Source organism: Coffea arabica, chromosome 8c (genome assembly GCF_036785885.1).
Source record: "Coffea arabica cultivar ET-39 chromosome 8c, Coffea Arabica ET-39 HiFi, whole genome shotgun sequence".
Lineage (NCBI taxonomy): Eukaryota > Viridiplantae > Streptophyta > Magnoliopsida > Gentianales > Rubiaceae > Coffea > Coffea arabica.
In genome coordinates this window covers 26,703,416-26,717,609 of record NC_092325.1, presented here as the reverse complement: position 1 = coordinate 26,717,609, position 14,194 = coordinate 26,703,416, and the positions used below count along the sequence as shown (strand labels likewise).

Genomic DNA, 14,194 nt, shown 5'->3' with positions numbered 1-14,194 from the left:
AGAACCTTCTCATCAATCTTTAGAAATTGAGTTCTTTAAGTGTGACTACCTAGCGTGGGCACACCTAACTACTATAGAGTCTTCTGATCGCAGACGAGATTTGTATTTCTTAAACGTGATCATTTGGCATGGGCACGCTTAACTACTGGAGAGTTTTCTATCCATCAATTTCAAACTTCCTTCCTTAGATGTGACCACTTAACGTGAGCATACCTAACTGCCAATTTCATACCATAAAAACAACAACTCACTAAATGTAACTAACAATTAACAAAAACTCCAGAAACATAAGGAAACTAAATCAAAAAGCCTGGGTTGCCTCCCATACAGCGCCTTTCTTTAACATTTTTGGCTAGATTTGGCCGAAACTCTCAAGCAAGATAAATTAGATTCTCGAGTTGTATGAACTCGACTTTTTCAACGGAGAATCCTTCATAATAGGTTTGAGACGATGGCTATTCACTACAAACTTCTTCTCCGTCTTCAAATTTTGGATCTCCACTGCACCATAATAAAAGACATTATAAACAACAAATGGACCAATTCAACGAGAACGCAACTTACTGGGAAAAAGTTTAAATCTCAAGTAATACAAGAGGACTTTTTGCCCCATTACAAATGATTTTTTTGAGACTTGTTGATCGTGAAAATTATTCCTCTTCTTCTTGTAAATCATTACATTCTCGTATGCCTTATTCCTAATCTCTTCCACTTCTTGTAGTTGCAATTTCCAATAGACCTTGCGCACTTGGCTCTCGTGCGTGAGCACGCTGGGGTGCAACGGACATGCATGCTAGCGCCTGGGTTCGGCGCGAGCTCGCTGGTGCAGCACTGGGTGTGCACGGCTCGATGGTTCTGGTCGCTCGAGCAAGCAATGGCTATGCGCTGCGGTGATCGGCGAGAGTGCTTGTTGCGGCGGACGGAGTGCTTGTTGCGGCGGACGGTGAGCGACGGGCGAAGAGCGGTGGCGGACAGTGAGGAGGGCTAAGGCGGCGGCGGCGAGAGAGAAGAAGAAAAGAAAGAAAAGGAAGAAAAAGAAAGAAGAAGAAGGAAAAGAAAAAAAAAAAGAGAAAAAAGAAAGTAGGGCACCGATGGGGCTTAGGTTTTTTTTCTTTTTTTTTCAATCATAAGAGAGGGCAATTTCCTTTCACCCCTTTTTTTTTGAACACCGGTGTTAGGCGTGAGCACGTCTAACTGCCTAGGAGTTTTCTGACCAACCGCCGAAATTAAGATCATTAAGCGTTACCACCTGACGTGGGCGCATATAACTACCATAGAGTCTTCTCGCCAATCTTTAGAAATTGAGTTCCTTAAACGTGACCACCTAACGTGAACACGGCTAGCTATTATAGAGTTTTCTGATCACAGAAGAGAATTGTCTTCCTTAAGCGTGACCATTTGGCATAAGCACACCTAACTACTGGAGAGTCTTCTGTTTGATAATTTCAAACTTTCTTCCTTAGATGTGACCACTTAGTGTGGGCACGCATAACTGCTAGCTTCCTGCCACAAAAACAACAACTCACTAAATGTAACTAACAATTACCAAAAACTCCAAAAACATAAGGAAACTGAATCAAAAAAATCTTGGGTTGTCTCCCAAGCAGCGCCTTTTTTTTTTAAATCTTTGACTAGATTTGGTTGGAACTCTCAAGCAGGATAAATTAGATCCTCCAGTTGTTATGAACTCGACTTCCTCAACAGAGAATCCTTCATAGTAAGGTTTGAGACGATGGCCATTCACCACGAACTTTTTCTCCGTCTTCAAAATTTGGATCTCCATTGCACCATAATAAAAAACATTAGAAACGATAAATGGACAAATCCAACGAGAATACAACTTATCGGGAAAAAGTTTAAATCTCGAGTGATACAAGAGGACTTTTTGCCCCACTACAAATAATTTTCTTGAAACTTGTTGATCGTGAAAAATTTTACTCTTCTCCTTATAAATCAATTGCATTCTCATGTGCCTCATTATTAATCTCTTCCAGCTCTTGTAGCTCCAATTTCCTATGGACCCCCGCTTCCTCAAGATTCATTTTGCATTGTTTCACTGCCCAGAATGCCTTATACTCGAGCTCCACTGGAAGATGGCAAACCTTATCGAAAACTAGTCTATACGGGGACATCCCAATCGGCGTCTTATACGCGGTGCGATAACCCCATAGTGCATCTTACAATTTCAAGCTCTAATCCTTTCTATCAGGGTGCACCATCTTCTCCAAGATTGACTTGATCTCCCTGTTTGACACTTCAACTTGATCATTTGTCCGTGGATGATATGGCGTGGATATTTTGTGGAGAACGCCATATTTGCGAAATAAGGCAACAATAATCTTATTACAAAAATGTGTCCCCCTATCACTCACTACAACTCTCAGCATCCCAAAACAAACAAAGATGTTAAACTTTAAAAACTCTGCAACCACTCTAGAATCATTGGTTCGAGTGGCTTTTACTTCTACCCACTTGGAAACATAATCAATAGCAGCAAGATATATAAGAATCCAAAATACGAGGGAAAAGGACCCATGAAATCTATACCCTACACATAAAACATTTCAACAAACAGCATGGGAGTTTGAAGCATTTGGTCCCTACGGAAAATATTTTTTACCCTTTGACACCTATCACAAGATTTATAGAATAAATACGCATCTTTAAAAAGGATGGACCAATAAAAACCGCTCTCCAACACCTTACGAGCTGTTCGTTTTGGTCCAAAGTTCCCTCCACATGCAAATGAATGGCAAAAAATTAAAATAAAGTGGAATTCACCTACACTTACACACTTTCTTAACACTTGATCCGAACATTGCCTCCAAAGGTAGGGGTCGTCCCAAATGTAGTATTTGACATCACTTTTCAATTTGTCTCTCTTAGCCTTTGGCCAATCTGCAGGTAATTGATTAGTTTCTAAGAAATTTACAATATCAGCATACCAAGGTGCAGACGAATCAACGGCGAGTAATTGCTCCTCTGGAAATGCCTCTCTCAATTGCTGATCCTCCTTATTTGTATGCAAGTGGTTCAAGTGATCAGTAACCAAGTTCTCTACCCCCCTTTTATGTTTAATCTCTAAGTCAAACTCTTGCAGGAGCAGAATCCATCTGATGAGCCTTGGTTTTGCCTCTTTCTTCGTCAACAAGTACCTTAAGACTGCGTGATCAGAGAAAACTATTACTTTTGCACCCAACAAATATGACCTAAATTTCTTTAGTGCAAAAACAACAGCTAATAATTCTTTCGCCGTCATGGAATAGTTAAGTTGTGCTCTATTCAACGTTTTCGATACATAGTAAATTGCATGCGCCGCCCTACCAATCCTTTGTCCCAACACTGCTCCCACTACGTAATCACTAGCGTCACACATTATTTCAAATGAGAGGCTCCAGTCTGGGGATTGAATGACGGGTGGGACGTCAAAGACTCCTTCAACTTATCAAATGCTATCTTGCATTCATCGATGAAGTCAAATGCTATATCCTTTTGCAATAACTTGAACAAGGATGCTCCAATTTTTGAAAAATCCTTGACAAGCCTCCTATAGAACCCTGAATGATCTAAAAAGGAACGTACTTCCCATACACTTACGGGTAAAGTAAAGCAGAAATAAGGTCAAATTTTACTTTATCTACCTCTATTCCTTTAGCCGACACTACATATACTAATACGATACCATACCCCACCATAAAGTGGTATTTTTTTCAATTAAGAATCAAGTTTGTCTTTATGCACTTTTTCAAAATTAGAGTTAGATTGTCAAGACATTCATCAAAACTATCCCTAAGCATAGCCATGATTCCATTTGAAACCGAAAACCGGACCGGAATCGGATCGTTTGGAACCGAACCAAAACTGGAACCAAAATCATGGAATCAGAACCGTGGTAAAACCTTGCATAAAGGTTCCGATTCTGGTTCTCTAAAAAATAGAACCAGAACCGCCGGTTCCAGAACCGTTAAAAATAATTAATATAAGTAGTGAGATAAATCAAAAAAAAAATTATTGTGTTTAATAGGTTTTAAGAAAGTTTAAATTTTATGGACTTTCTATATATTTTATTAATTATTTAATTCTTTCTATTCATCTAATATCTATCATTATAATTTGTAAGTATTAAATTATTACTTACAATTTTTTTTTTTTGCTTATTTGTTATCAAATGACAAGTTTTGATGGTAGTAGCTCATCTTCAAAATCAAGCAAGCAAAAAAATATTTTTTGCAATATTTCTTGAAATGGAATCTTCAACATTGATGATTGTCCAACTTAAAAAAGTCAACACATGACAACCATTTGATAGTGTAATGTATTTTTTAATTTGACAATGTAATGTACTTTTCATAAAATTTATATTATCTATTTATTACTTCTTACTTTGTAGAATAATAATAAAATTAAAATATGATCTTTATTTTGTATTTATTTTTTTACATATTATTTAAAATTTTAAATATATTGTTATTTTCGTATTAAAATTGGTAAGGATAAGAAATTAAATAAAATTGTATACAACCATATGAAACCGGAAATCAGAACCAGAATCATAAAAAACCAAAATCAGAACTATGCGGTTCTGGATCTACCTCTTTGAAGAACCAAAACCGGCGGTTCTGAAACCGTGGCCATGCCTAACTGTCCCCATATACACTAAAGTCATTCATGAATATCTCAATAATCTATTCTACATACTTGGAGAAGATACTTATCATGCACCTTTGAAAAGTCGTTGGAGCATTGTAGAGGTCGAAAGGCATCCTACAGTAGGCGAAAGTACCAAATGGGCAGGTGAATGTGATTTTCTCCTGGTCCTCCGGTACTATCGCGATCTGGAAATACTCTGAAAAATCATCCAAGAAACAGTAATAAATACAACCAGCCAATCTCTCTATCATTTGGTCAATAAAAGGGAGAGGGAAGTGGTCCTTTTTTGTCACGGCATTTAATCTCTGGTAGTCGATGCATTAGCATCGTCCTATGGGATTCTTGACCGGGACCATCCTACCTTCCTGATTCTCTTCTACAGTTACTCCCGCCTTTTTCGGGACTGCTTGAACGGGGCTTACCCACAGGTTATCTGAGATGGCGAAGATAATTCCCACCTCCAGAAATTTAAGTATTCCTTTTTAACTACTTCCATCATCAGCGGGTTCAATTTTCGTTGCGCCTATCTTACCGGTATCGCATCATCTTCAAGCCATATTCGGTGCATACATAAGGATGGACTGATTCCCTTGATGGTTGCTATACTTCATCCAATCGCCTCCTTATGATCTCGAAGAAATCGAACCAGGTTGTCTTCTTGACTCGACGATAGGTGTGCAGAAATGATCACCGGCAATGTTTTCTTGTCCCCGAGAAATGCATAGTTCAAATGTTTCGGAAGAGGCTTGAGCTCCAACTCTGGTGTCTGCACAACAGATGGCAACAACTTTTTCTGAGTTTCTGATACACAGAGAGAAGTAAACTCATACCTTGAAAAAATGGATGGAAGTGGGTACAGTGCTTCAACCGCACGGTACAACTCATCACTTATTTCCACACTAAGAGTTGCTCCCAACTCAAGGTATTTCGCCAAAATCAATTCTAGTGCATCCTCCCCATTCAATTCGAAAGTTTTCTGTACAAGGGGTTTAATAAGACTCAAAGCAAAAACTGAGTTAAATTCCTCCAAGTATTTCATCGCATCAAAAATATTGAAATTTATAATTTCTCTATTAAACTCTATTGACAAAATACCCTTATTCACATCTATTTTTGTCCTAGTAGTACTTAAAAACGATCTACCTAACAAAATAGGTGACGGATTTAATAACTTTTTATCTCCTATGTCTAGGACATAAAAATCTGTTGGGAATACTAACTCATTTACTTACACCAAAATATCTTTAACTAATCCCTCTGGATAAGCATTGGTACGGTCTGCTAGTTGGATTATGATGACTATTCCTTTTAATGGCTCAAGATTTAACGAAGCATAAATGGTTTTAGGCATCACGTTAATCGACGCCCCTAAATCCAACATTACTTTTCTAATTGGGCTATCTCCTATTTTACATGAAATTGCGAACATACCTAGCTTTCTACACTTTGGTAGAAGTTTTTTTTGAAATATAGCCGGCATATTTTCTCCCACCTCCACTCTTTCATCACCTCTTAATTTCTTTTTGTGGGTGCACAAATCTTTCAAAAATTTTATGTATTTTGGTATCTACTTAATTGCATCCAACAAGTGGACGTTGATCTCCACTTTCCTGAATACGTCCAGAATCTCTTTTTTCTTCTCTGCCTTTTATGTCTTTTTCAACATACAAGGAAAATGAGGTAAGTTAGATTTAATAGGAGTTGAAGGAATAAATGTTACCTTAGAGTCTTCGCGAATGCGCCATTCTTCTTCAATCTTTTTTTCTATCTGTTCCTCGCTTTTGCTTTTTGGATTTGTTAATTTAGACCTCTCCACTTCCTTACCACTTCTCAGTGTCATAACACTTATATTCTTGGGATTTACCTCGGGTTACGATGGCAATTTTTTAAAAATGTGAGACTCCAGGCGCGATTAATTGCAGTTGCAATATAACTTATTTGAGTCTCCAAATTTTTCATACCAGATCTAGTTTCTGACAGACCCGCTCTAGTTTCCTTTTGAAATTTAGCAGCACTTGTGGTCAGATTCTTGACAATGTCTGCTAAAGAGTCTCCTGAATCTGCAGACGAAAGCTGAGGCTTTGCTTGCCATAGTTGTTGAAATCCTGGAGGACGATTCACAAATGAATTCTACGGCCTGTTCCCATAGTTGAAGTTGGAATGGTCTCTCTAACCAGGATTGTACGTGTTGGAGTACAACTCATACTGCCTATGGGATGTGGGCACACCTCCAGCCATATTTACTTGTTCAGCTCCATTTTCTTGCAAAATAGGACATGCATCTGTGGGATGATCCATACTTGTACAAATTTCACAGACCTTCGCTCGCTACGCATTTCCAAAGAGTCTCTGAATCTGCAGACGAAGGCTGGGGCTTTGTTTGCCATGGTTGTTGAATCCTGGAGGAAGATTCACAAATGAATTTTGTGGTTTGTTCTCATAGCTGAAGTTGGAATGGTCTTTCTAACCAAAATTATACGTGTTGGAGTACGGGTCATACTGCCATGGGGCATGGGTACGCCTCCAGCCATATTTACCTGTTCAACTCCATTTTCTTACAAAATGGAACATGCATCCATGGGATGGTCCATACTTGTGCAAACTCCACAGACCTTCGCTCGGTACGCATTTTCCATGACTAATTGTCAAACAAAAGACGTCAACTCCAACAATTGCTGCTAAATGGATGACGTCTCTACCTCGTTGACCCTGTGGGTAGGTAGTGGTAGAGGGTTACTCTCACGGAAGCTAAATTGCTGATAATTTTCTGTCATTGCTTCAATAAACTCCGATACTTCTCTCGGTATCTTATTTGCCAGTGTTCCTCCACTCACAGTGTCAATAATACTTCTGTCAGATGTTTGCAGCCCTTCATGGAAGTACTGGATCAATAGCTGTTCATTAATTTGATACTGAGGGCATCTAGTGCACAATTTATTGAACCTTTTCCAATAGTCATACAAAGATTCCTCGGGGTACTACTTGATGCTGCATATTTCTTTCCTCAGACTTGCAGCCTGGGATGCAGGGAAGAATTTTTCTAAAAATTTCTTTTTCAACTGACCAATGTTGTGATACTACCTGCGGGTAGGTAGTATAGCTAATCTTTCGCTGCATCCTTGAAAGAGAAAGGGAAGACTCTAACTTTAATTTGCTCTTCAGTAATTCCAAGAGGTTTCATGCTAGAATATACCACTTTAAACTCCTACATGTGTTTATGGGGTTATTCACCAGAGAGACCATGGAATGAGGATGAGAGGTGAATTAACCCTGATTTTAGCTCGAAAAAAAGTGTTTTCCACCAGAGTTGGGAATATAATGCACAAAGGCTGGTAGGTCAACTCCGGAGCAGCCAACTCCCGTAGTGTTTAGTTATTGGTCATGCTAACTTCGGCTTCTTCAAAAATGTATACAGTAGAGGGCTGTCCCTCTTTGCGTTTCTTGGTCTCTTGTCTTCGCCTACGCGCTGTTTTCTCAACCTCAGGATCGTATATCAATTCACCTGTGCGAGAAGAACGAGGCATAAACTAGCAAGAATACCAAGAATAAAATGAACTCAAAAAGAACAAATAATTCAAGCACCAATTCCCGGCAACGGCGCCAAAAATTGACAGGTGCTGAGCCTATGCAATAATAATAATAACCTAACTACCACTAAAAACAGCCAATAATCAATTCCAGGTACTGGAGCAGGGACTCTAGATGTGCAATGTGTCACTTGATTCACCCTGACTCCGAAAAGTGTGCTTAATCCGATATACCAGAATTGACTAATTGACAAAATTACTAACTAGCAGACAGTGGCAAGTAGGGTCGTCTCCTCAGAGACTGGCGAAGATTTTGTTTCTTTTAAGCCAAGACAAACGGGAGGTTTGAGAAGCAAATGCTACTAAATTGCTAACTAAATAAATTAACTGCGAAGAATAATTAATTGAGAGAAATAATTAGAAAAAACTCTAACCAAGGATACACTTCAGAAATGGTTCATGCAACTGATCATCGATTCAAATATAATTCTGACATTTATTAATAAATTGGTTATAGTTGTCATACACGCAATAAACAACCAGCATTTCCTTACTTTTTCGCTAGTTAAGGTACCCCCGTTAACTATTTCTCTAACGAAGAAATAACCCTAGGTACGACCATAGGATTTAATTTCTGAATTGCATTAAGAATTAGAAAAGTTCAATCCTAACTAATAAACACGCTACGAGAGTTTGTTTAAATTAGATCGTATGTTTTCTTGACATAAATCCAATTATACCAGTTGCTACCAGAACGGAAGTAATCGAACAATTACTGATTCAACTACCCTCAAATAGCAAATAAACTATGTGAATAATTAAATATTGCGACTATTCAATCATACACAATAGTTATAACAATTAAAAGCAGAAAACATACAAATACCAATAAATAAAGGAAACAGTTAAAATAATTTAGATCTTACTGTTATTGTTGAACCAAATCTTCAGTTGTTCCCTTGATTAGAAATAAGAAGTTAGTTCTCCATTAGTGGAGAATAAACCATGTGAAACAATTGAAAAAAGCCATCATTTTTCGTCTCCCCAAAATCGGTCAACAGAGAAAGAAAGAGCAAGGAATTTCGTTGCCTTCTATTGTTTCTAGCAAAAGCATAAAGAGAGTCTGATGTCTCTCCAATTCGGTCAAAAAGAAGAAAAAGAACAAGTCAACAATTGTGGCTTTTTGTTAGTTTCCTCCAAGTTTTGCCAAGAAGCATCCAAAGTCAAAGACAAGAATAACGTACAGAAATACTCCTCTGCATTTTCAGCCTCCAAAAGAAACGGTGTCTAAAATCTCTCTCTTTTCCTACTTTTCCTCCTAATTAGTTGGTATCCAAATACCAATTACTTTCTAAATAACAATCCTATTACAATTCAACTTTTTCAGCTTTTGCTTTCTTTTGGAGTGACCCCACTGATTTCCCAATTTGTAGCCAGCTACTTCACTCATTTTAGGAAACTTCCCTCGTGCAAATAGTCCCGAGAATTCCGGACTTGAAGGTTGGAGTTAGGCGTGGGCACGCCTAACTGTCAGGAAGTCTTCCGGAATGTTTATTTTCAGCACCTTTTCTTCACCACTTCCTGCAATTAACACCAAACAAAAAACATGAGTAGAATCCCCCAAATAGTGCAATATTTAGTCAAAACAATTATACAATATTAGCAAAATTTCTTACTAAAATGCACCCTTACATGGTTCATTTTTGTTCAAACGAAAGTTGAAGGAAGAGTGGAAAATAAGTCTTTTTCTTGTTAGGTGCAAGCGGTCTCACTGGCAAAACTACTAAACATCCCTAGCTACATTTTGGAGGGTAATTCGTCCTCAACTATTAATATTATCCAAAGCTCTGAAGACATTCTCTCAAATAGTGGTTTAATAATTGAGAATGTTAGACTAGCCCTATTAGAGAAAAATATTATTGATGTAAAATAGATTCCTAAAGAGGTTAACAAGGTTGTAAATAGTTTTGCTCACTTTGTGAAGCTGGCCAACCTTAAAAAATCTCTTTAGAGCTCCCCTCCAATGTTTCTTAAGAACTCTTGTAAGTTGGATGCCTTTTATAAAGAAAGACCAAAACAAAGTACTTATTGTAATGGTAAAATACAAAAAGACCCCCTGTGGTTTAGAATATGTACAATTCTTAGCTCCTTATAGTTTAAAAAGATACAATTTAGCCTCTTGTGGCTGTAATTAAAATGAAACTGTTAAAATTTTTTTGTTAGATTTAACGGTTGGACTTGAATAGTAAAAAATTTTAAATATAATTATTATGAAATTACAAAATCCCTTGTATCTAAGGTTAATGTAATGCTTTAAATAAAATTTGAGGACAAACTTTTTTTTTAGAAAAATTGAGGTAAAAATGAAAATCTTAAAAAAAAAAGTTTATGTCTATTTCATATTCAATGTTTATCTGTCACATTGCTACCACCATGATAAAAAATAACTTATATTTGATTTTTTTATTTGTTCTTGCCATTGTAATTTGTTCTTGCCCATTTTTATGAGATGGAACAAATAAGATTTATTTTAATCATTGTGATAGCAGTTCAACATAAAATTGAAAACAATGCAAATATAAGCTTTGTTCTAAATTTCATTTTTACCTCAATATTTTCTAAATGATCAATTTTTCCTCAAATTTTATTTAGAATAGTATGTGAACCTTAGATTGAAGGGTAATTTGGCAATTTCAAAATAATTTTATTTGAAAATTTTAACTATTGAAGTTCAATTGTAAACTTCAATGGAAATCTAACAGTTTTACCTTAGTTATAACCACGAGGTGCTCAATTGTATGTTTTTAAACCACAAAAAGCAAAAGTGCACATATGCTAAACCACAGGGGTCTTGTTGTATTTTACCCTTTTATAGAGAAGACCATTAAAAGGAAACTTCGTAGAAAAGGCACCCCAATATTTCATTTATTAAATAAAAAGGGTGGTTTCAAACAAAAAAATAAAGAGGGCAATCTTTTCAACTATTAAAAAAGGACAAGTATGCCAATTTCTGCCTAAATGCTATAAATACGAACCTAACTCATCTTCTTAAAGCATTCCTCCTCAATTTGTCCACCGTATTTTTGGCATAAGAGCATCAACAAAGAGAAAGAGAAGCCTAATCAAGTAGCTTTCTCACCTCCATTAATCTCTGGAAAATCACAAAAGTTAAAGGGATGGAAAATTGTAGTGAAATTTCTGGTGTAATAGTGGTTGGAGCAAGCATTATGGGCAGTTCTACAGCTTCACAACTTGCTAAAAGCGGTAAGCAGACGCTCCTTTTTGAGCAATTCGATTTCCTGCCCCACCGTGGTTGCTCCCACGGCGAATCAAGGACCACTCGTGCAATCTAGCCTGAAGAATACTACCCCAAAATGGTTTTGGAGTCAGAGAAACTGTGGGAAGAAGTTGAAGCAGAAGCTGGTTACAAGGTATACTTCAAGGCTTCCCAAATTGACTTGGGTTCATCAGACAACAAGTTCCTCCAGGCCTCTATATCCAGCTGCCAGAAAAACAAGATTCTATTCTGAGTTCTCGACCATAATCAAGAGTTTCAGTTAACTGAGGATTGGATTGGTGGGATGACTGAGCATGGTGGCGTTATTAAGCCCACCAAGGCAGTTTCCATGTTTCAAACACTTGCAATCAAGAATGGTGCAAGCCTTAGAGACAACATGGAAGTGGTAGATATGAAGAAAGATGATTCAAAAGATGCCATTTTGGTCTGCACCAGAAATGATCAAAGATCTTGGGGGAAAATATGCGAAGTCACAGCTGGGGCCTGGATGAAAAGATTGGTTAAGAAAGTTACAAGTCTAACTCTGCCTATACAACCCCTGGAAACAACTGTATACTACTGGAAAATCAAAGAAGGGCATGAAGCTGAGTTCATGATTGATAGCAGTTTCCGACGTTTGCAAGCTATGATGAGCCTTGCATCTATGGCACTCCATCTCTGGAGTTCCCAGGACTGATCAAAATAGCAGTGCACGGTGGCCACCCCTGCAAGCCAGAAAGAGAACATGGGCTGCATCGCCTGCTGCGCTAAATGCGTTGAAAGAATGGATCCAAAGCAAATTTGGAGATTTCATTGACTCGAGTGGGCCCGTGTTGAGACAATCTTGCATGTATTCCATGACACCAGATGAGGATTTTGTAATTGATTTCTTGGTTGGAGAATTTGGGAAGGATGTAGTGGTTGGTGGAGGATTTTCAGGACATGGTTTTAAGATGGCACCAGTTATTGGGAGGATACTGGCTGACCTTGCTATAGATATGCACACAAAAGATGTGGAGCTGAAACACTTGAGTATAGAGAGGTTTGAGGGAAACTCTGAAGGAAATCCTGAGGATTTTGGCCATTAAATCAATTCGATTGATTTGAGGAATTATTGAAGCGAATATCATTTTTGTGTCCCTCTCAGAAATTTGGGCTTGTTAATTAAGATGATTGACTTGCTACGACTTTGGCACATCTGTTGTGCATGCACTCAACTAGTAATCTACTGATTTCATTCCCTATATTAGTTCCAACATGCTAATTTAAGTAATTTTTCTCTTGTGGTTTCCCCAGTTTTACTCGTCCTTTATGTGCTACACTCTAATTGTTGTCTTGTCTTCGGAAGATAGGAATGCTACAGACTACTGCTAATCACCACTTTTCGCAATGTTGAAAGTTTCAGACTATTGTTTATCTCCACTTTTCCTAATTTTATCTCTATTCTGTCTCTTTATCCTAATACTTTAGATATCATCACCCTTATTTCCTTTGACATTTTCACAAATATGCAAAATCTCAAACAACACAAAGTAACAATTGGGGAAATTTCATATATGTTTATAACTTTTAAAGTTAAAAATGCATGTGATTCTGGTACTAGTCTTCTTCTTCTTCTGTTCCTCTTCTGCTTTTCCCATTTGGCTTCTTAGCTGCAACTGGGAGAAAATGCATGATATTCTGTGATCTCCATAACACTAAAAAAATATGGTTGTCAGTAGTTTTGAGATCAACCATTTGCGTGGAGCTTTTGATGCGGTTACTTGGTAAAAAGAGCATTTGACCACTAGTGTTTTAGTTACACCATTTGAAATGTGAATCCTCCAAGTAGTACACCAAAGCAAGAACAAGACTTGTTACTGTTTGAATAGTTCGTGAAATGAAATAGGAATGTGGCATGTTAGAACAAAGAAACTTGAAAATTTTGGACGAAGCTAGACACGAGATCCGCGAGCAAATCCTGGCGGGTCCGTCAGTCGCTGGATTTAGCTTGGCAATGGTGAGTTGGATTCTTGCTACGGATTGAGTTCAGAGAGCTTGCTGCTCAGTGATCAGAATCCGCAAAGAGTATCCATTTCTAAGTAAGAACAAATTCGTTTAATTTGCGGATTGTGTGAGGATCAGTAAGCATAGTAAATCCGTGATTGGATCCACGACCGTAGAAGTGGATCCACCCTGGATCCTTTCTGGGAGCCAAAAATTTTCTAAAATGGTTTGGCTTCTTTAATCTATTAAAAGAGTTAAAATGGTGCCTCTTGATGTCAAAGGCATAAGAGCAAGTCGCTGAAAAATTTTGTGACCATTGAGTTGTATCTTTCACTAAAAAATAACAACTTCAAATAAATCAATTTGACGGGAACTTTGATCTTTTCTTAGTTAAGAGAAACTTGGCATTTGTTACCAACTTTCTTTCCTCTTATTGTATCCAAGAAGTAAATTGCCTAATCCCTTTAGCAAATCTCAAATCTTTCAATATAGTGGGTGGTAAATAGAACCTTAAGGATATCTCAAATCTTTCTTCTTTTTTTTTTTTTTTATTTTCTTGCAAGATATTTTACCGCACTTCAAGTGTGCATCTGTACTAGCCAAGTTAACAATTACTCGAGTATAGATTGCAAATTAAATATTTCCGATTAGCCAATTTGGGGAAGAAACATCTGATTGACCTTGGACAAGCTTATCTACTGGGATTTACCTGCATTCATCCCAAATTGAATGCATGTGCTTTTTAATACATGAA

General features: G+C 37.5%; 1 protein-coding gene and 1 pseudogene across 1 annotated transcript; one reads left to right on the top strand and one right to left on the bottom strand.

Annotated features, from left to right (window-relative positions):
- Positions 1 to 2,192: 2,192 nt before the first annotated feature.
- LOC140013438 (uncharacterized) lies at positions 2,193 to 3,259 on the bottom strand. Its single transcript, XM_072062718.1, has 2 exons — positions 2,866 to 3,259; positions 2,193 to 2,548 (listed from the first exon to the last, which is right to left on the bottom strand). Exons 1-2 carry the CDS (start codon positions 3,257 to 3,259, stop codon positions 2,193 to 2,195), a joined length of 750 nt encoding a protein of 249 aa, XP_071918819.1.
- An 8,094-nt stretch (positions 3,260 to 11,353) lies between these two features.
- On the top strand, positions 11,354 to 12,743 carry LOC113705864 (probable sarcosine oxidase; annotated as a pseudogene).
- Positions 12,744 to 14,194: the final 1,451 nt, after the last annotated feature.